The 24,457-nt window shown below is 38.1% G+C and overlaps 1 protein-coding gene across 1 annotated transcript in view; it reads right to left on the reverse strand.

The window, feature by feature from the left end:
* Positions 1-24,457, reverse strand: part of LRRC69 (leucine rich repeat containing 69) — a 109,244-nt gene that overhangs the window by 38,524 nt on the left and 46,263 nt on the right. Inside the window, exon 5 of the mRNA XM_006884628.1 lies at positions 23,145-23,216. Coding sequence (XP_006884690.1) covers positions 23,145-23,216 — 72 coding nt within the window. The remainder of the gene's footprint in view (positions 1-23,144; positions 23,217-24,457) is intronic.

Raw genomic sequence — 24,457 nt, forward strand, 5'->3', positions numbered from 1 at the left:
ACAATGAAGAATAGGTTGATGAATTTGGTTCATCTTCAGAAACATAAAACCCAAGTCCCTTTTTTTCATCTGTTCTGTCTTTTGGTTAGTTGGCTCAGAGGGTCAACATCCACTGTTTTAGTTAGAAACCTACACAGGCACACAAGCACAACAGAGTCCAATACGTATTGTGGCTTTGCTTCAAGAAACTCTGCCCAGTGTTTATTCAATAGTTTGCTTCTAAATGAAAATTTCTGTATCAGAAAGGATATCTTGTAAAGTCCTGAATTCCTCTGAAGTGTCATTGAGGCAGGCCCAGACCCAAGAAGATGTTAGCTAAGCAAAAATAGGAAACCTCTTTAGCAGCCTGTACCCCCAGGAGCAGAAAGCAGCAGGTGAACAGCTTTAACCGTGTAAGCAAGATATGTTTTCAGCAATAAATAACAGAAAACTGGTCCAGCAGCTAGAGATTGGCTGCCCAGTAACCAAATGAGGGAATTTTAACGAACCTATGACCTTTCTCCCTGTGTGCTTAACTGTCCACTTTATTGCCCAAAAGGTTTAACTAACCAATCATAATGTATGAAAAACTAGCCAATAGAAAAGACCCATCAGCCACTACCTTGTTAAGTCTATATAAAAGGAAAGCATTTTGCCATCATGGAGCCTAACACTGGAGAGGCTGTGGTCTCTGTCAGCCCTCCGTGCAGACAATAAGGTCTTCCTTGCTTCACCAAAAAAAGTCTCTAGCACTGTTCCATCACGTGGAATTGCTGGTCAGGAGATCAAATTCCTGCAACATTTCTTCCCATTTTCAAATGTAAATGTTGGGTGCTGAGGTAAAGGAAGCACAGACAGCTCACATTAGTCCCAAGGTTTGACTCACCTCTTTTTTTACTTGACTGCAGAGTCACTTAACTTTCAGATTCCTACCACAAGCACAAAGGAGAGGTTCGAAATTATAAGTATTGTTAATTCCCTATCAAGTCCTGTAAAGTGTTAAGAATAACTCTCTTTTTTTTCACTCTTTCTTAAATTCTAGCAAGTATGTTCTATGACTTAACTCACTCAATCTTCAGTTTTCTGCCTATAGTCTTATTTTCCCATAACTTTGCCATGGTTTGCTGTATTTGTTGTATAATAGCAGACGACGTAGAGTATCAACTATCTCCTGCAAGCTGTGCCTGTAGATGAGCCAGTCAAGGGTAGTACAGTCATGTAAAAGTCCTTCCAGATGCTCAATTTGAGTCCATTTTATTAGCATGTTGGTCAAGAGTTTAAAATGGCTTCTAATCCTCAATCAAATCCAGGAAAAATTAATGGAAAAACCAAGCAATATAACTGATACCACTTTCAAGCAAAATCTTGCGATGATTATCCAAAAATCAACTGGAAAAATATGTTGACAGAGGACCATCAGAAATACAAGCTGGGTTTAGAAGAGGCCATGGCACTAGGGACATCATAGTCAATGTCAGATGAACCCTGACTGAAATTAGAGAGTATCAAAAGAATGTCTAGCCATGTTTCATTGGCTATCCAAAGGCATTTGACTGTGTAGATCACAACAAACTCTGGCTAACATTGAGAAGAATGGAAATCCCGGAACACTTGATTGTGCTCATGTGAAACCTATCCTTGGACCAGGAAGCAGTCATCAGAACAGAACAAGGAAACACTGTATGGTTCAAAATCAGGAAAGGGGTGTGTCAGGGATGCATCTTGTCTCCAAACCTTTTCCATCTATGTGAGGAATGGATCATTCGGAAGGCTGGACTTTATGGGGAAGAATGTGACATCAGAATTGGAGGAAGACTCATCAACACCTGCTTTATGCAGATGACACAACCTTACTTGCCAAGACTGAGGACGACCTGAAGTATTTCCTGCAGAAGATCAAGGACTGTAGTCTACAATATGAATTGGAACTCAATATCAAGAAAACAGATTCTCACCACTGGACTATTTGGCAGCATCATAATGGACCGAGAAGAGACTGAAATTGTTACCTATTTTCACTTGTTTGGTTCCATAATCAACACTCTTGGCACTAGCAATCAGGGACTCAAAAAATGAGTTGTGTTGAAAAAACCTGCTGTCAGAGACCTCTCCAGAGTGCTGAAGAGCAAGAATGTCAGTCTAGAGATTAAGGTGCTCCTGGTCCAGGTCATGGTCTTCACAGTTACTTGCTGTGCAACAAAAAGCTGGACAATGACGAAAGATGACAGAAGAGCAATTTATGTCTTTGAGTTGTGGTTCTGGAGAAGAGTATTGAAGATATCATGGACCTCCATGAGAACAGACAAACCTGTCCTGGAGAGGGTGAAACCAAGTTGTTCCTTAGAGGCAAGGATTTTGAAGCTCCATCTCACATACTTTGGACAAGTTGGACTGGTCCTTGGAAGAAGAACTTCATGCTTTGAAGGTTGGAGGGACAACACAGAAGAAAACCCTGAATGAGATGGATTGACACAGTGATTGGAGTAATAGAGACAGGTGTGCCAAAGACAGTGAGATTGGCTCAGGGTTCTGAGCTATTGTGCATAGGGTTGCTATGAGACACAAGCAACTTGACAGTACATAACAACAACAAGGAAAAGCAAGAAAAGTCTAAGTCTGCCCAATTTTACTTGGAAAAACAAAATTTTCCCAGAATTCCCATAAAAAAAGTCACATTTCTTTTTCTCTAGTCAAAACTGAGACAATTGATCATTTCCAAAGAAAGTAGTTTACAAGAGGAGGATGGGAGAGGGCCTTAGGCCAGTGATGAAACAGGGCCTGTTGCATTTGATCTTTGACATCATATTAGTCTCTCTGATCATTGATTATTTTGGTCCCTAGACATGCTTTCTTTATCTCACTGCTTAGGGAAGCCGACTACTCCTTTACATTCTGATCTGTTCATTGCATTGTTGAAAACACTGGGCATAGAGCCATATACAAAACAGACTCTCTCCTCCATGACATAAAATATTATTGTTGTTATTCTATTCTATGAGTGGACTTCCCCATTGGTTTTCTAAGGAATTGCTACATCTTTGTTTTGTGAAGCAGCTGGTGGATTTAAACCATCAACTTTTAAATTAGTAGCCAAGTGCTTAGCCACTGTGCCACCAAGGCTCCTACAAATAATCTGTTCCTTCCAGGGATTAAAATACACCGTTTGATTTCTTCACAGAATTACCTATTTTTTTCTTTCTTTATTTCATATCCATTTTCCCCACTGATAGAATGGTTCTTGACATACAAAAGACACGCAGTAATTATATATGTAATAAATTAACTCAAGAGTAAAGAAATTGAGACTTGTGGAATTTAAGGATCATTATTCAATATACAGAATCACCAGGAGCTGGAAATGACCCCATGGCAACAAGCTATTTTTGATTACTTAAGGTTTCACAGTGGCAGAGCTAACCATTGGAAAACCCCACACACTCAAAGAATAAATGGTAAATCTCATAATTCTTTACTAGATGCCATCATAGCTGTACTAAAGATATTGCTACAGGTCAGAGAACCAATCCTAAAGAGTCATCTCCTTGATAGCTTGAACTAGGTTATGATGAGAATGAAAAGGGAGCCCTTGGGACTTAGCGGTTAACATACTGGATTGCTAATTTGAACTGTACATCAACAGTTCAAATCTACCAGTTGACACACAAGAGAAAGATGGACAGTCTCTCTCTGTTAAAACTTCCATGCTTAAAACCCCAGTGGAGGTTAGGGTCACTACGAGCCAGAATCATCTTGACTGCAGTGGTTTTGAGGTGTTTTTAACCATGGAAGTTGGCAAGCGCTACAAATCAGAACTTTCCTCCTCAGATTACTACTGGTTGTCAAACTCCTGAGTGTTCCCCATCCCTCTTCCTTCCCTAAATGAATGCTGAAAGCACTCACATGAAATATCCAGGCATCCTTGGAAGCAGGGCTTATTCTCATGCTTCTGTGAGTTCCACTTGAGTTTTCAGCATGGTGCTGACTCCCTTCTTGCTTTCTCTGTGCTCTAATCTTTGAATACATATCCTAGCTCACTGGGGAGGAGAAGGTGAGGCCAAACAATAACCAACAAACTAACAAAAATGGCGACGAAGCAGCATGAAAAAGGAGACAACAGCCCCAGTTTGTAGGTGGGGAAAGGAAACAGCAGAATACACAGCCAGCTCTGTGTATTCTGTGGGTGTTTGTGACAATGGGCAGTGACTGAACTTTTACTGTGAACTGGAGCTTTATTGGCAAGTCCTTGGCTTGCACCATGAAGACATAAATCCTCTTGTTCTTTTTGTATGAGGACAAGTAGTGCTGGACTGACTCTGCCTCTTATTCCCCAGGCGACATTCACTGGAACTTGTACACTAAAACAGTGAAAACCTGAGTATAAATTACATGGCAGTGCAGTATAATAATGTCATAAAACTGCCTCTTCCACCAAAATATTCATCACAAACTGTATGTTTATCTGACTTTGTTCTTCCTTTGAATATATCTTTGACCTCAGCAAGATAAAGTATGATGGTTCTCCTGCCATAAAGTTTTCACATTTAAACCACACCAAATATTAATTAGCGTTCTAAGAAACATATTTCCTCTGGTTTTCTTAGATGGATTTTATTGGATTTTAGAGGGTTTTCTATATTATTTCTGACATTTTCTTCTCTCCAAATCATTCTCTTACAATCTCTGTCACGTTAATTACCACAGGGGATTCCAGATTGTTGTTGTTTGGTTGTTGTTCTGTGCCTTCTAGTTGGAATCAACTAATTGCTGACCCTCCAGCAGGTTTTCAGAGGTTGTAAATGATACAGGAGGAAACTGCTCATCTTTTTCCCCATGGAACGGCTGGTGGATTCTACCTGCCTGCCTGAGAGGGCAGTACACCTCCTTACCCACTACCTCAAGGGAAGAAAGCAAGAACTACTTTCTAGCATAATTTAACTAAGGTCCTGACACCATGGAGGCACCATCACAATTTTATACAGAAGATTTTGGAAATTTCCTAAAATGCCTTTTCAGTTAGGGCCTAGGTTTTTATATTTGTTTTGGGATGAATTTTAATATATACTTTATTTTGTTCCAAGAGTGAATTTAGAAAATATCATTTACGACCAATAAAATTAGAGGTTAATTTTATATATGAGAAAAGATGATGATACTAAAACCATAAGCTCTTAATATTGTTCTTAACTTTTTGGCAGCAGGCAAGACAAAAATAAAATTAAGGGTCTATATAATTTTAATTGTGCGATAACATCGAAAAGGTAACTATGTTACTAAAATTATATAGTTATAATGAAAGTGTGCTACAGCTATTAAAAAGATTTACCTTCACGTGAACTTAGACAACTGAGTAGGACAGACTTCTCTGAAGGATCAATAAAGCATAAAACTAATAGAGGTTAAAAATATTGAGTAAAATTCGAGTGGAGTAGAGACAAGATGGAAGGAGGTTTTCACTTCAACATTAAGACTTAAAAAGATTCTCAAGTTTCTCATAATGCTTGTGACTTTTGGACATCAGATGAAGAGTGAGCTATATGTCTGGATATGGCCAGACCAATTCAGTCATTCATTTATTCAACAAAAATACACTGTGTCGTTACTATTCATTAAAAACTGCTCTAAGCATTGATAATATACCAATAAATATACAATCATGTACATGGACTTAACTCTTTCAAAATAACTTCTATTCTACTCTGAAAGGAAGAAGAGTAGATAAAGATGGACAGTAAATAAGTAAATATAAATACAAGAAACCAAATTCACTGCTGTTGAATCAAGTCCTACTCATAGCAACTCCCCATTCAGTTTACTATTGTTGTTGTTGTTGTTGTGTACCATCGTGTCAGAACCAACTCATAGTTATCCCTCCACTAGGTTTTCAGAGGCTTTAAATCACACAGGACGAGAGTACCCATCTTCCTCCTGCAGAGCAGCTGGTGGATTCGAACCGTGTGCCTTAGGATTGACAGCACAACTTCTTACAACTAGGGCACCGGTGAGCCCTCCATTGAGTTTATCATGTTATAAATCTAATGAGAGAAAAATGTCCCTTCTTCTCTCGTGCAGCATTGGTAGATTTAAATTGTCAGTCTTTCAGTTAGTAGTCCAAGATGTCACCCACTGTATCACCAGAATTCCTTGAAATGTACAATAACAGATAATAAATAATTTAATGTCATGATAAAGGAATTGCTTTAACTTGGATACCTAAGGAAGACTTTTCAGAGAATTGATACCTGAGTTGAAATCTATGTAAAAGAGCTAAACAAGAAACTGTCATCATCTAAGACTCCAATGCAATTGTTAGAACTTGAAGTGGTTGTTGTTATGTGTTATATTGAGTTGATTATAACTCAAAGCAACCCTGTGAACAATAACTCTGAACCTTTCCCTATCCTAAGCTAACCTCATTGTCTTTTGACATGCCTGACCCCATTGCCATAGTCACTGTGTCAAACAATCTTGTTTGGGGTCTTGCATTCCTGTGCTGACTCTCCAACTTCCCAAGCATGAGGTCCTTCTTAGTCTAGAGACTAACGTGCATCTGAACCAGGTCATGGTCTTCTCAGTTGCTTGCTATGCATCTGAGAAATGGATAATGACTAAGGACGACAGGAGAAGAATCTATGTCTTTGAGTTATGGTGCTAGAGAAGAGTTTTGAACATACCATGGCCCATCAAGAAAAATAGGTCTATCTTGGGAGAGAGAAACCAAATTTCTCCTTGGAGGCTAGGATTTTGAAGCCCTCTCTTACATACTTTGGGCATGTGGCCAGGAAGGACCAATCCTTGGAGAAGGACATCATGCTTGGAAAGGTGGAGGAACAGCTCAGGCGAGGAAGACTCCAGATGAGATGCATTGATACAGTGACTAGGGCAATGGGGGTAGGTGTGTTGGAGTCAGTGAGACTGGCTCAAGACAGGGCAGGCTTCAGAGCTATTGTACATAAGGTCTCCAGAAGTTGCGGGTGACTTGACAGCACATAACAACAACAATGTAAGATAAAATGAAGAGTAAGATTATCACACTGAATGTTTAAAATCAAGAGTCAGTTTTTTACAAGAAATAATGTAAGCCCTAAAGAGTAAGAAAAGAAAATCTATATTATGTATGTATGTTCAAATATGTATAGAATGAAAAGTACTCAAAATTAAGATGATATAGCTTTATAAGTACTCAGAAAGTTAAACTTTAAAGAAAATAAATTTCTAACAATAATTAAGATCTCTCTGGTCATGGGGTCATGACATCAGTATTATACTAAGCCCATTCCCATGTGTAATCCCCTCTCGTACAATTAATTGCCTCTGAAAACCCCCGAGTGGGTCAACTATGGGTCAGTTCTGACTCTACAGTACTCAAAAACAACAACTGATGTACTCTAAAAATCTATTTAATTAGAGTATATTTTACAAGGATCAAGATGTATAAAACTTAACAAATAAGTTATATCTCTTAGATGGGGGTTTCTTAACCTCAATAGGAGGTGAAAAAAATAGTTTTATGTTCAGTAATATCTCTGATATCTGTCTAGTAGGTCCACTACTCTTTGTGGCAATATAAAATGTTTCTAAACATTGTCAAATGTTCCTTGGGGTACAAAATGTTCTCAAATTAAATATTTTTGCCTTAAATCAAATTTTTATTATTAATTTTCACAAATCATATTTTATTTCTTTTTTTATGATAAATAGCAATGATAAATTTATTAGAAAATTACACCCCAAAGGAACTGACCTTCCTCCTTGAAAGGAGAAAAGGCCCCTTGCGTGTGAGGTAAGTTTCTATTTGTGTCTCATTCTCTGGATTGGCTCTGGGGCTCGAGCCTGAGCCACTGAGCCGATACTACAGAGAGTCCTTTTAGTAGGAAGGTATCTTGGTCCCTTTTCACTGAAGTTATTTTGGCCCAAAGTGTCCACTTCTTTTTATATCACTCATGGACCCAAAGTACCATTTCTATTTTTACCAATATCTGCTTCCTGGATTGGACATAACTTTTGTTTCCCACATATCATTGGTTTTAATCCATATTTATCCCCATTCCAAAAACAGATGACCTGGCCAGAGTATGAAAATTACAATATCACATGCAAGCAGAATTCTACTGAAGATTACACAAAAATTACTGGAACCGTAAATTGAAAGAGAATTACCAGAAATACAAGTTGGGTTTAGAAGAGATCATGACACTAGACACATTGTTGTCAATGTCTGAGGGATCTTTGAAGAAAGCAAAGAGTACCAGAGTAATTTCAATCTCTATTTCATAGATTATGCAAAGGCATTTGACTGGGTGGAGAACAACACACTGTGGCTAACCTTGAGGAGAATGGGAATCCCAGAACACTTCATTGTGTTTATGTTAAACCTATAGTCAGACCAGAAAGCAGTCCTCAGAACAGAGCAAGGAAACACTGAATAGTTCAAAATTAGGAAAGGATGTGTCACCAAAGCATTCTTTCTCCATGCTTTTTCAGTCTATATGCAGAACATATCATTCGGGAGGCTGGACTTTATGAAGAGGAATATACTATTTAAAAATAGTATAAAATATATCTTTTAAAAGGTAGGTTAAAGCATAAAGCAAGGGTACTTTTACGTACTGGCTTGTTTTGGAAAGGTGCTTTCTCTCTCAACAAGAATTTTAGATCTTCTACAGGCTCACATGTAGGAGTAAACAGCCATCTTTATTAGGTAAAATTAAATCCATCTGTCCACTCGTCCACCCATCCACCATCCATTCATCCATCTAGCCATCAAAAGCAAGTATTTAATAGGTGTCTGCTTGGTGCCAGATGTTTGGGCTACATCATTGGAGAAGAGACAGAAAGTTCTTTTTCATAGAGCTTAAATAGAGAGGAGAGAGTATGGTAGCTGTCTCATTATCTAATTTTTATACATATAAAAGTAGTCATTCTTCATTATTCAATCTATAAGCTGAGAAAATCATTTGAGAACTGTACTCTTTAAAGAAGAATAGTAGGAAGACTCATCAACAACTTGCTTATGCAGGTGACAAGACTTTGCTTGCTAAAAATAGGGAGGACTTGGCATGCTTGCTGCAGAAGGTCAAAGACTACAATCTTCAATGTGAGTTGTATCTCAACACCAAAAAGACCACTTACAACTGGACCAATAAGCAGTATCATGCTAGATGGAGAAAAGATTGACATTATCAATGATGTCATCTCACTTGGCTCCACAATAAACACCCTTAGTACCAGCAGCCAGGAGATCAGGAGACATACTGCATTGGGCAAGTCGGCTGTCAGTTCACTAATAGCTCATTAATAGTTCATTAATGTTAGGGACATCTCCAAAGCACCGAGAAATAATGATATTAATTTAAAGACCTAATTCAGGTCGTGGTCTTTTCCATCATTTGTTATACATCCGAAAGCCGGACAAAAAACATGTATGACAGAAGAATTTATGTCTTTGCATTGTGATGTTAGAGAACAGTACTAAATATCCTATGGACTACCAAAAGAATAGATAAGTCTTGGGAAAAAAGCAACCAGAATGCACCTTGGAGGCAAGGATGGTGAAGCTTCATCTCACATAGTTTGTGCATGTCGCTAGGAAAGACCATTTCTAGGAAAGGGACATCATGCTTGGAAATGTGGAAGGTCAGAGAAAGAGAGGAAGATCCTTAACAATGTGGTTGACACTGACTGCTGCAATAGACTAATCACGTATGTCAGAAATGATGTGGATAGCACAGGATAGCACAAGGTTCAGAACTGTTGTTCATAGAGTCACTACGAGTAGTACCCAACTTGATGGCACTTAACAAAAGCAACAACAGAACCAGTCTGTCTTTCTGATAAGAGGCCACATAGAAGCAGAAACTCGGAGCTTGCATTATTTAACTTAGCTAAGCAAGAAAAAAAAGTTATACCCCCTCTCACTTAACTGGACTCTCAATTTTTGATCCAGTTTTAACAAAACAGTTGTTACATTCTGGGTAATAGTTCATTAATTTTTTTTCTGAGCTTTTCATTTATAAAAGTATATCTCATGAAATTTTAGAATTAGAATGGTAAAAGAAGCAATAACATATAATTCAACACCCTCTTCCTTGCCCACCCCCATAAAAGAAACAGCAGAAAACATGATCTCATCCCCATAAAAGTAGTGACAGGCTAGGCATTTAGTCAGGCTTTGGAACTCACTAATTCTATATTAGCTAAGTTTACATCACTTACATAAAACCATGGAACCCACAAGGGGTTTCCATTAGAAAAGCATTGGCTTGTGTCCCATTTTTTTAAAGGTCGCTGAGTGTTTTGAATGTATATCTTCTAATAAACTGAACCACTGGAGGCAGCATTGAGAACCAAAGAAAAATAAACTACATTTTACTTAAGGCCAAGTTGTGGAAAGACATTTCATGAGCTCCAAGGATTGTTTTCTTTTATAGTCAACAGAGATAGAAAGTAAACTATACATTCATGATCAAGATCAAAGTGAATGCCTCCTGTTACTATTCAAAAGGGCAGAAAAGCAAAAGGAAAGAGGTACACAGAATTTCTCAGGCCTATTTGCATAAAGTAGATATTCAACTCAAAACACTATTTGAGTGTGTCCTTGACTGAAGCTTTATGGGAAGATCCCTGTCTATCATTTCCAAACTTTTAGGCTATTTTCTAACCATCTTACAGAGAAGTGTCAAACATTATGATAGAAGTTTTGATACAAATCAAGCATCATAATTTCACTTTCCGAAGAAGTTCCATCCCCACGTTTGTATTATATTTTCTGGCCCACGTACATTTTCTAATAGTGGGTATATTGAAATTTGAAATAACCATGCTTTGAGAACTCAATCATTTTAAATAAATATTTCTTCATTCTAAACTCAGTAATAGATTAAGGAGTGCATGTGTATGTGTATGATATAAATTTATGTGCAATTGCTCAAATATGTAAAGTATTCCATTGAAGGCAGATGGACTCACCTGGAAGTGGTAAGAAGCATTCAAAGAAACCCATGTCTTTCTTCAAAAGACACTAAAAAATATTTAGGCTTTATGAATCTAACAAGTATAAGAGCAGAGTGACAATAAGCCAAGGTTTGTGCCCTGCAAGATGTTAGCCAAAATATCTGAAGTCAAGGATACAGTAGCAAAATATGCTAGGCTGCCATACATCAAAAGCAGTAAGTATTGTGTTTATAAATAAAAATAACTTTAAAATGAAAGAATTAAGGGGGGAAAAGGTATCCACTTAAGTGCTGTTGTCATTGGTAGGTGCCACTATGTGGACTCCAACTTATCATGACACTAAAAATGTTGTTTGCTCCTATGCCATCCCCACAATTTCCATTGTTGCAATCATTTTTGATACATTTTATCAATCCTTTTTATTGAGGGTCTTCTCCTTCAATGGTCCCATGTTTTTCCAAGCATGAAGGGGTTTTCGAAGGTCTACAGCCTCCCAACAACTTGTCTCTCAGGATAAGTAGTAGACAATAAATCAAGTAAAGTGTCTAAGAAAAGGACAATTTAGTATTAGCAAGGGATCCTATATTAATAAATTAGGTGATCCAAGAAGAAAGGGTACAGAGACAAGATTAGGTTCAGGGGAAGACCCAGGAAAATAGTTGTTTCCCTATACTGCATAGCCAAGAGAAGCCAGAAAAATATAAATGAGTCTGTTGTTGTTGTGATAGTGGTGGTGGTTGTTAGGTGCCTTTGGGTCAAGTATGAATAATAGTGACCCTATGTGTTGAGGGCCTGGCTAACTTTCAAAGCAAGATCAGCACTCCATTGCAAAACCAGCAGAACTGGTTCCACCTTAGCTAAAATATTTGCTTGGCCATAAACAGCTCCAGGAAGCAGAATGCTAATGAATTGGGAGTGACCAAAGCAGGAATGTGATGCTCTTTATCTTCAAATGATTCTTTGTTCCTCTAAACTCTCAATGAAACATTCCGGAAGATATCTTTGTTTTGTGTTTAGGTCTGTGAGAGTTAATGTTAAACCTGACAGTTTACAACTCAAAACACTATTTGAGTGTGTCCTTGACTGAAGTTTTATGGGAAGATCCCTGTCTATCATTTCCAAACTTTTAGGCTATTTTCTAACCATCTTACAGAGAGTGTCAAACAATATGATAGAAGTTTTGATACAAACCAAGCATCATAATTTCACTTTCCCAAGAAGTTTCATCCCACATTTGTATTATACTTTCTGGCCCATGTACATTTTTTAATAGTAGGTATATTGAAATTTGAAATAAGATAAGAGATAATGTGATTACCCCTGCAGGCATGTTTCTAAGACCTAAGTATGTTCCTACAGAGACCAAGCAATTTTTATTTGCATAATCTACAGATGAGTGTTCCTTGATGGTCAACAGGTAGAATTAGATCCTCTGAAGGCTTTGAAAACCTACACTCTATATTTTAGGTGGATTGAGAGCAAAGTATTGCCAGCTAAACTTTAAAATAAAATAAAAATATATATATGTATATATCTAAGCACTAGATGTTGTTAGTTACCAAAGAGTTAGCTCTGACTCATAGTGACCTTATATAAAACCTTGTATAAAACAGCCCTATCCCATGCTGTTCTCATGTTTCTGATTGTACTTGAGCCAATTCTTGCAGCCAAGTACCAGTAAAGGATTTATAAACATTATCTCATTTAATCTTTCACTCACTGTATATTTGTTGAGTACCAACTCTTATATCAAACACTTTCCCAACGATGTTATGAAGCAAGTGTTATTAATATCTTCAAATTACATAAAGATGGGGAGGGGATAGTTATAGAGGGTTTCTATAATTCTGATCACATAACTGGTAAATTATTAGTTAGACAAATTCAGCTATTATAGAGAGGAAAGGATGTAACTGGATTCAAAGCTGCTCTTTGCTATACAAAAAAATTCATGATTTCTGGGAAAGTCACTTATTTGCTAATTTTTCCCTTGTATGTTTCTCATGCTATTAAAAAGGAAAGTGTTTTCATCATTCTCAAATTTGAATGATGATAAATCTCAGGAATTTCTAAAGGAAAATAATAGAAGACATTGATGAAATATAGAAGGTGTTATAAGTAGTATCCCTCCATAAATAGCTCAAGTCTAAAGTTTCTCATGACACTGAATTGCATGAGATTATTTCCTCTTCTACTTTTTTTTTCCTTAAGAAAACACTATGTTTTCTTACACTGTGCCTGTAAATCTTAGGGCAAGACAAATACTTTGGATTCTTAACTTTGACACAGAATCTGTTTATGGAGTCTACAAAGTCAAATGAATGAATTTGAAACTGAAAGGAAGAAGCAATTGTGGAAAATGTATTGGCTATGACTTACATCTTCTTAAGGACACTTTTATAATGTCTATTCCAAGCAATGGAGCATTAGTGGCCTGTTTGGTAAAGAGTTGTGTGGCCAGCACAGGGTTAGGTGGCACAAACCTGGTGGGTGCTCCATGGGAGCGGTATGGGCTATCTCTATTCATGCAATTTACAGCTGTGGAAACCCACTGGAGGGTCCCTGCTGACTCAATAGCAATGAGTTAGGGTTTCAGTCAATCTCAGCAAAACATTTTCCATTGTTGTTGTTGTTGTTATTGTTATGTGCCATTCAATCACTTGCAACTCATAGCAACCCTATGTACAAGAGCTCTAAATGCCGTTCTATCCTGTGTCAACCTTGCTGTCTCAAACATATTCATTCCCACCACTACACTCACAGAATAGATCCATCTCATCGAGGGTCTTCCTCTCCTGTGCCGTCCCTCCACTCTCCCAAACATGATGTCCCTCTCCAAGGACCAGTCCCTCCTTGCAACATGCCCAAAGTATGTCAGATGAAGCTTCAGAATCCTTGACTTCAAGGAGCACTCCAGCTTCACCCTCTCCGGGTAAAACTTGTATGTTCCCCTAGCAGTCCATAATATATTCAACATTCTCCTCCAGCACCACAGCTCAAAGGCATCAATTCTCTTTCTCTCATCCTTATTCACTGTCCAACTCTTGGATGCATAGCACATAATTGCAAAGACTATACCCTGGATCAGGCACACCTTAGTCTCCAGCCTGATGTTGTTGTTCTTCAGTACTCTTGAGAGGTCCCTCACAGCTGACTTCCCCAATGCACTTCGTCTCCTGATTTCCTGGCTGCTGTTACCAAGAGTGTTGACTGTGGAACCAAGTAAATGAAAACTGTTAACTATCTCAATCTCTTCACCATCCATACTGATGCTGCCAATTGGCCCAGTAGTAAAAATCTTTTTCTTGATGTTGAGCTTCAATCCATATTGAAGGCTGTAGTCCTTGACCTTCTACAGCAAGTACTTCAGGTCCTCCTCAGTTTCAGCTAGCAGGGTTGTGCCATTTGCATAACCCAAGTTGTTGATGATTCTTCCACCAATCCTGTTGCCATATTCCTCCTCGTACAGCCCAGAGTCTCGGATGATCTGTTCTACATTTTCCCCTATATGCTGTTATATTTATTTTTATTATATCCTCTTATTTGTGCCTTTATATATATTTTGCAAAAACGTTATAGTTTCACTTGCAAACTGCAATCATCCTACATAGACAAGTTTATGAAAACTAAGAATTAGAGAGTTCTCCAGTTTGGAGCCCCCTGTGTGAAGCAGTTGAATTCTGGGAGGTAGGTTATTTCTATTTAGTTGGCAGTCAGGTGTAAGTGGATTGGTTATTTTGATATAATAAACTATCAGGTATGGGCTAGAAGCCTCTTGTTTCAACCAATCAGGACCTGGTGGATAAGCCTTTGTATTTAAAAGTTGGTTCATTCTCAAAAAGGTGATTCAACTGAATGTGGAAATTATCTAACAACATCTTTAATAGCACTTGTAAGCTAAATACTTCTGAAGATCATTCAAAAACAGCTAGAACAGTACATAGATAGGAAATTGTCAGAATTTCAAATGGAATTTAGAAGAGGTTGTGGCACTAGGGACATCACTGTTGATGCCAAATGGATCCTGGCTGAAAGTAAAGAATGCCAGAAAAATGTCTAGTTTTGCTGTATTGACTATGAAAAGACATTTGACCGTATAGATCATAACAAGTTGTGGCTGACATTGAAAAGAAAGTTAGTCCCAGAGCACTTATTTCACCCAGGTGAAAACTGTTTCTGGGCTAGAGGAGGCTGTTGTGCAAAAAGAGCAGAGGAACAAAGCATGGTTTAAAATTTAGAAGAGTGTGCACCAGGGTTGTATTCTCTCTCCATGCCTATTTAATCTATATATTGAGCAAATTATTTGAGAAGCTGGACTCTATGAAGAGGAATGTGACATCAGGATTGGAGAGAGATTAATAAATAACCTGTGTTATGCAGATGACACAACCTTGCCTGTTGAAAGTGAGGAAGACTTGAAGCACTTGTTGCAGAAGATCAAGGAATGCAGCATTTCAATGTCAAGAAAACAAAGATTCTTAACACTGGACCAATATGCAACATCATGATGGATGGAGAAGCAATTCAAACTATCAATAATTTTACCTTACTTGGATCCACAATTAATCCTTGGTACCAGCAGTCAGGAAATAAAGAGATGCATTGTACTGTGAAAATTTGCAGTTAGGGACCTCTCCAAGTTATTGATAAGTAATGACGTCAGTTTAAGGACTAAGGTGAGTTTGATTCAGGATATGGTCTTTCTGATCACTAGTTATATATCTGAAAGCTGGTCAATGAATAAGGACGACAGAAAAAGAACTGATGGCCTTTGAGCTGTGGTGTTGGAGAAGAGACTGAATATAGCATGGAAGGCCAAGAGAACAAACAAATACGGCTTGGAGAGGGTGCAGCTGGGGTCTTCTGTGGAGGCAAAAATAATGAGGCTTTGCTTGCATATTTTGTGCACATTGCTAGAAGGAGTTATTCTTTGGAGATGGATATGATGCGGGAAAAGGTAGAGGGTCAACAAAGTAGAGGAAGACCCTTAACCAGGTAGATTGACATGGTAACTGCAGCAATGGGCTCTAGTGTGTCATGAAGTGTGAAGATGGCACAAGACAAGGTTCAGATCTGTTGTTCTTAGGGTCTCTATGAGTCATACGCAACTTAAGGCACCTAACAACAACATGAAGAATTAGACACAATATGGTAAACCTTCATAACTTTTCTCCAAAACAAAATGCTAAAAATGTCTTCAATGTTTAGATTGCCTACTAACTACCACTTTAAAAAATTATACTAATGGCATATGTTCATTATGTACACATGGAACTTGGATTAGGATAAGAAAAACTATTAAACTGCATCTAAAACCCAACCTCCAACTCTATAGGCACTTCTTGTGTATAAAACCCTATTTTGTATAAATTAATTTTCAAAGGACACAAGAATCTATAGTTCAAGGAATATTCATTGAGTATCTTTTTTGTCAAGGACAGAGGTCTGTTTCCAAAACCTAAATTCCTAGTGAGATTAAAGAAATGTTTTTTTTTAATATGTAGCTTATGCCTCTGTTTCTCATTCTTGAGACAAAGAATGGATTCCTTAGTTGTTGGCTGTTTTGTTTTCTCTTAGAAGCAGAACGATAATATGGGAGCAGTTCCTGAATTTGTATCCAAAAGTCGTGAGTAAAAATCCAAGTCCTACTCTCACTTGATCCTTCAGCCAAAAGGTTCTACAACAGGAGATCCCCTGGGGTCCACCAGTATCACTTCAGACCATAATGTTGTTGTTGTTTGATGCTGTCGAGTCGTAGACGACTCATAGCAACCCTATGAACGAACAGCCTGAGCACTGTTTGTACATAGAGTTTCCTGAGGCAAGCCATTTCGGAAGTGGATGCCGCTCCTGCTTCCAGGCTTGATTTAGTCGGGAAGCTCCAGCCAACACTGTCCACCATAGGTACCCATTACCATGATTGGCACTTCACTGTCACAGTCTTCAGCACCACAGCAACCACGAGTTACCTCTATACGGCAACGCACAGACCAGTGCTATACCACCTAGAAGAATGTTTGACAGGAAGACAATTTGAACCTGGCCTGAGGGCTGTAGGCCCGAGAGCCCTTTGGGCTTAAGGCTGTCTCCTGGTTCAAACCTTAGGCCCAGGCTGGCTAGCCTCACTCCGGGCACAGAGCAAACCTGCACATCAAACACATTCCCAGAAAAGCAGTCGACTCCAAAAGCTTTCCACGATTCCTGCGCTCACACCACTCAGACCATAATAGCAATTCAAATTCTTGTACTCCTCAGTCTCCTGCCTCAGAAAGTCTGGGTGTTGAATTCAAAAGTTTCAACAAGGCTTCTCTTTGATTCTGATGCATAGTCAAGTTTGAGAAATACTGCTCTGGCTAAACCATTTTTCTAAATTTTAAATTTCTACTGATAACAAATCAATCTTCTTCAAAGGACTATTGAATATCAAAATAATTCCATAACATACAAGATGGTTTTGACAGTACCTTGAAAATTACAAAGCTATTTAAAAATTGTTAGAGGTAGTTGCAACGTTCTACTTTGTAAATAGACCTTTTTATGCCGTCTCTCAATCTGAAATTAATCATAAATAGTTCAGGATGAAATGTAATAGTTCAACATAATAACTGAGGGATTCTGATCAAGAACATTGCAGAACTGCAGTGTTCGGTTACGTCTGAAGTGTTTTATATGTGATATTTTCTCACAAATTTCACATCAAAGACAATCCTCATGATGCCCCCTGGTGAGGATCATTAAAACTTTTTCTCAGTTTTGTTAACTCAACTCTTCATTCAGAGTAATGCGCTTTGAAAAATAAGTGGGCTCCTGAAGGAAATCAGAACCAAAGAGAGGCCTTCGAGTTAAAAGATTTTTTTAAAATGATCATCATTATTTCAAGTGAACGAAAATATCAATAATTTATTTCTGTCTCTATAAGAAGAACTAAATTATAACTGCTTTGTAGACAATTTCAAACAGAATCTGCAGGGGAAAGTTGGTAACCCTTCCCGACCCACAATCTCACCATGATTTTTTCTAACCGAGATCCTTCTGCAGTAAATAATATAAATATGATGTCTTCTCATTATCAAAAATAATAGAGAAAATTTGGAAGCAGGAGTAGTATCCACTTTCTAAATAACATGTCTCTGGAAACTCTATTAACTTTGATAAATGTCGATAGTTGTAGAGGCCTTTTGTTTATAGCATTGCTATGAGTCATGCTCGACTCAAAGGTAATCAACAACAACATAGAGGCAGTGGTCCTTTTTCCCTTTTATATTTGAAATGTGACAGTGAAATTACTACATTTGTGACTCATCAATTCTCTTCAAGCTAAATAATGCCAGTTGTTCTCTTTTTCTTTTAAAAACTTAAATATATGTATCTAGCTTAAACATTTGAATTGTGACCTTTGCACTGTGGTGCTAGAGAAAAGTTTTGAACGTGCTATGGACCACCAAGGAGTGGGTGAAACCAAGTTTCTCTCTGGAGGTTAGGATTTTGAAGCTCCGTCTCACATACTTTGGGCATGCGGCCAGAAAGGACCAGTCCTTAGAGAAGGACATCATGCTTGGAAGGGTGGAGGAACAGTGCAGGAGAGGGAGACCCCAGATGAGATGGATTGATATAGTAACTGGAACAATGAGAGTTGGTGTGTCAGAATTAGTGAGACTGGCTCAGGACAGGGAAGGGTTCAGTGTTGCTAAATGTAGGGCCACTAGGGGTCTCAGGCAACTTGATGGCATATAATAATCTTATGATGTCTCCGAGGTTCACTTCCCTTTCTGTAGTTCTCATCAAACATGAATTCTGAAGTTTCTACAAAGGAGCCTGCTGTCTACTGACTTCTCCAGTGTTCACTTAGGGTGGGAATCTTTCCATTTTCATAACCAGCACTTAGAAGACGTACCGTATGAATAAGAGCCAATAGTGGCAGGAGGAGAAGTTCAAGTAAAAAAACAAGACCTTAGATACAAATGGGATCTCAATTCACATGTTTCAACTACCAGATACAGCCCTGGACACACCAGTTTATGCCAGGAAATTTGGAGGACAATTGCCTGCCTGATCAACTGAAAGAGATTCATATTTGCTCTCATTACCAAGAATAGTGATCCAACACAATGCGGAAATTATCTAACAATATCATTGCTATCACATGCAAGCAAAATATTTCTGAAAATCATACAAAAATACCTGCAAGCATATATTGTCAAGGAACTTCCAGAAGTTCAAGCTGAGTTTAGAAGAGGCCATGGCACTAAGAATGTCATTGCTGATATCAGATGGATCCTCATTGAGTGCAAAGAATACAAAAGGATGTCTAGTTGTGTTTTATTGACTGTGCAAAGGCATTTGTCTGAGTAAACCACAAAAAACTAAGGCTAACACTGAGGAGAATAGAAATCCCAGAACAAGTAATTATGCTCATACAAAATATATACCTAGACCAAAAAGATTTTGCCCAAACAGAACAAGGGAGCATGCCATGGCTTAAATTAGGAAGTATTCACATCAGGATTGTATCCTTTCTCTGTACCTATTCAATCTGTTTATTGACCAAATTATTCATGAAGTTGAACTCAATGAAGAGGAATGTGACATAAGAATCAGGGGAAGACTCATCGACAATCTCTACTACGCAGATGGACCAACCTTGCGTATTGAAAGTGAGGAAGACCTAAAACACTTGCTTCAGATCAAAGACTGCTACCTTCAATATGGATTACATCTAAAAATCAAGAAAACAAAGGCTCTTACCACTGACTGAATAAGCAACATCATGATAGACAGAGAAAGGATTGAAACCGTCAATGATTTCATCTTCCATGGATCCACAATCAACACCCGTGGTATTAGCAGTCAGGAGATCAGGAGCCTCATTGGTTTGGGCAAGTTCTCTATCAAGGACCTCTCAAAAATACTCAAGAGCTATGAGGTTAGTTTGAAGACTAAGATGCGCCTGATTAAATCACTTTTTATGCATCTGAGAAGTGGGCTATGAATAAAGATGACAGGAGAAGAATTGATGCCTTTAAATTGTGTTGTTGGAGAAAAGCAACAAATATCCCATGTTGTTGTTGTTGTTGTTGTTGTTGTTGTTAGGTGCCGTCGAGTCGCCTGCGACTCATAGCGACCCTATGTACAACAACCCTAAACTCCACTCTGTCCTGTGCCAATCGCACTGTCTCCGACACTCCCATCCCAATTATCCCAGTCACTGAATCAATCCACCTCATAGAGGGCCTTCCTCTCCTGCGCCGTCCCCCCACCCTCCCAAGCATGATGTCCCTCTCTAAGGACCGGTCTCTCCTCACAACATGTCCAAAGTATGTTAGACGGAGCCTCAGAATCCTTGCCTCCAAGGAGCCACCCGGTTTAACCCTTTCCATGACAAATTTGCTTGTTTTCCTAGCAGTCCATGGTATTCTCAGTACTCTACTCCAGCACCACATCTCAAAGGCATAAATTCTCTTTCTATCCTCCCTTGTCATTGTCCAACTCTCTGATGCATAACAAGTGATTGCGAAGACCATGGCCTGTATCAGACGCACCTTAGTCTCCAGAGAGACACCATTGCTCTTCAGTACTTTGGAGAGGTCCCTAACAGCAGACTTACCCATGGCAATGCACCTTTTAATTTCCTGGCTGCTGGTGCCAAGACTGTTGACTATGGAGCCAAGCAAACTAAAGCTGTGTACAATCTCATGGATTGTGAAAAAAACAAAAAACCTGAACAGAGATGTCTTGGAAAAGTGCAGCCACAGTGTTCCTTAGCGGAAAGGATAGTGAGACTTTGGTTTACATATTTTAGACATGTTGCTAGGAGTGGCCATTCATTAGAAAGGGATAGCATGCTTGAAAAGGTGGAGGGTCTGCGAAGGAAGACTCCCAAGGAGGTGGAACGACACAGTAACTACAGCAATGAACTCAAGTGTGTCAGAGATGACGAGCATGGCATAGGCTAGGCAGGATCTAGGTCTGGTGTTCATAGAATCAAGATCAGTACCTAACAACAACTGTATCACTTCAGAGTTTTGGTGGCCTACTTGTAAGAAGTTGTGCTCAAAGGCACATGTTTCAAATTCACCACGTGCTCTGTGATTTACTGCCTCTGAAAATCTGCAGGAGGGTCAGCTACGGGTCAGTTCCGACTCCAGGGAAAACAACAACCCGACTCCAGGGCAAACAATGATGACCATGCTTTGAAATTGACTCTTCCTCACTGATAACAGAACATGACCTAACAGATTTATGTTCTCCATTTATCCTTCATCTCATCATCTCTTGCCCCAACTATCAAATATGCAAAACAAATTCGTTTAAACCAAGGCTAAATCAAGCCTGAGGTCACAGAACGTGCTTTTTCAGAGACACTTCTGAAATGAGTATTACACAAGCAAGCTGTTCTAAAGTCAATCAGAGTTAATCTAAAGTCATGTTATTTTTATCAGACTTGTAAATACAGAGTCACTTTGTAGACAACACAGTTATGAAGGTAGAATTGGAAAAACATTATTTAAGTTTACTTGTATAACAAATGATTATTGAGTTCAATTCAAGATACTATGGGAATAAATTCCATTAACTCAATGACATCAAGTGAGAACAGATGCATAGCTGACCCTCCCCCAGGTTCTCTAAGGCTGTAAATCTCAAGGAAGGAAATTGCCCATCCTTCTCCTACAGAACCACTGGTGGGTTTAAACTGCCAGAGAGGTTTTGCTTTTAGATTAACAAGGACCACGTCACTAGAGTTCCCTACTGTGGTTACAGGGATTTTTTTTAAAGAATAATAATTTTCCTTTTTTTTAGAATACTGGAGTTCATAGGGTCACTATGAGTCGTTACTACTCGAAGGTTCTTAACAACAAAAACAATAACATAGAGAGAGCTCTGTTAGTATAGTGGATAAAAAGTATGTGGCCCTCAGGCCTGGTTTTATTGGGGGGGGTTGTCAAACATTCTTCTAAGTTGCATAGCACTGGTTTGTCCATTTACTGTACAGAGGAAACTCATGGTTGCTGTGCTGCTAACCACTGTGACACTGATTTGTCAAATGCAATAATGGTTACCCAGGGTGGACAGTGGTGGAGCTCATCAATTAAAACAAGCTTGGAAGTAAGAGTGGCATCCACTTCCATAATAGCTTGCCTCCAGCAACTCCATGAACTTGAGAAATGATGACAGTTATACAAATGTTTAGGTCTTTCATTCAGAGTCGCTATGAGTTATCGAATGGCACTTAACAACAACAAACAACAGTAGCAAGACAGTGGTGAAAAGAATTACTTCAGCGTTTGGTACAAGGGTGCAATTGAGATGGATCTGAAGGTAACTTTTCTTACCTACTTTGAAGGTAAGAAAAAGACCGGAATGAAAATTTACCAAATAAATACAGTAGTATAGAGTTTGCTGCTGCTGTTGTTGTTGTTGTTGTTAGGTGCCGTCGAGTCATAGACAACAGGAAAATATTAACAATACTCAATGATTACTGAACTTTCAAAATTAATATAATTTTCTTAAAACATAGATATTAGTTTCTCATCTTTGAACCACTTTCAGTATAAAAATTGGGCCAGAATGCCTGGAAATACCATTTAGAAGACATGAATCAGAAAACGTAATTAATGTATCAGCAACTATTTATTGAATACCTTCTGACTTCTAATTATTTATTACCTTGTATGTTCAAACAGACTCAGATTTTAAGATGCATGAAAAAATATCATTTCTTTCCCAAAGGTAGAAGTTGCCAAGACCAGCTAGTTCTCAGTTATTAGAAATAAAGCAAAGTGAAAAATTATTTCCAAATGGGGAAAGGTACATTTTTCATTGTTTATAGCTTAAAAACAGCTAACAGAAGTGTTACCTTTGGATTAATTACAAAGGATAAAAATCCATGCTCTGGAAAGTAATATCTTCAAAGAGACCGAGGTGATCAAAAGTAGTGTTTAATAAAAAAAAAATAATAACTACTATATTAAAGTGGGGGGTTATCATAGCAATCAGAGTTAATTTAGCTCAAACAAGGTCAGCAAGCACAGAACACAAAAGGAACGAGGAAGAGCAGGTTTTGAAATTCTAAAACAAAGCAAATTTTTTAGTCATTCATTTAATTTAAAATTTCACTTATTACAGGTTTTATTAGTTGTCCATATTTTTTCTATTCCAAATAGTACAAACTAACCTATTTTTCAGTTGTAATAGAATATTGACTCTGTACTTACTAATGGTGGAAAAATCTGAATGATATTCCCAGCTATGTCCAGGATTTTTAGATTTGTAAGATGACAAATTCCCTGTGTCAGAAAGCAAAAAGACATAGACATATTTCAAAAAATTTAATACTTGGAATTATGTTTCTTTTAAATTTAAACTTGATGGAATTTACCATATATTTTAATTACCTGATCAACTTGATTACATCTTCCAACAACAATCACTATTGTCTTAGATGCTTCGAGTTCTATCTACATATCTTCTGACCACTCCACAGTAACAAAACATCATACCTAACAGACTTCTGATGTAACTTCTTGTTGTTAGGTGCCATCAAGTTGAGTACAAGTTATAGTAACCCTACGAACAATAGACATGAACCCTTCCCTATCCAGTTCTATCTTCCTTCCCTCTAATTCACTTGAAACCATTGCTGTAGTCACCAATTCAATTCATCTCATTGGGGTCTTCCTCTCCTTGGCTGACTCTCCACCTTTCCAAGCACGATATCCCCAAGTTAATTATGGTAAATCTCTTTATTGTTTTGTACTTCAGTTTCCCCATTTGTAAAATGGCAATATTAATATAAGCACCTGCTTCATCACTTTGTTGAATAGTTGTTGATGCTATTAATTTAAAAGTACCAACTAAGAGTTAATAATGAACACTCAATAAACATTTACTAAAATATAAAGAAATTTGGAGAAACAGAAAACATAAGTAACCCTGGAAATCTGTCTCTGTTGACAATTTCACTAGCATTTATTATTAATTTCTTGTGCTTAAAAAATGAGTTAGACAATGGGATACTACACAGCATGCAGGAGCAATCATTTTGTAAATTACTATCTGACTTTGGAGGAACTGGAGAGCATTATGCTGAGTGAAATAACTCAGTCCCACAAGGACAAATACTGTATAAAACCATTATTATAGTATGAGGATCCAAGGTGGAAAGAAGGTGGAAATAGAGGGTGAGGATGGGAGGAGGGCTAGGTTGTTAATCATAGGGCTGCACAATTTGATGAGTGGGTGGGGTGAAGGAAATGTGAAGGATCTTTTGTGAAAAACAACATATTCAAACTTTGTAAATAAATCAGAGTAATATAAAAAAATTTAAATTTAAAAAAAAAACAACCCAGGTTTAGAGAAGCTGTGGTATATTCGCACAATGGAATACTATGCTGCGTTGAAAAACAAGGAACTCATGCAATATTATTCAAAATGGGTGAACCTGGAGGACATTATGCTGAGTGAGGTATCTCAGTCACAAAGGGACAAATGCTATATGGTGCCACTGTTGTAGAATGAGGCTGGCATT

This window comes from Elephantulus edwardii, unplaced genomic scaffold (genome assembly GCF_000299155.1).
Source record: "Elephantulus edwardii isolate Elephantulus edwardi_28Jun2011 unplaced genomic scaffold, EleEdw1.0 scaffold00036, whole genome shotgun sequence".
Classification (NCBI taxonomy): Eukaryota; Metazoa; Chordata; class Mammalia; order Macroscelidea; family Macroscelididae; genus Elephantulus; species Elephantulus edwardii.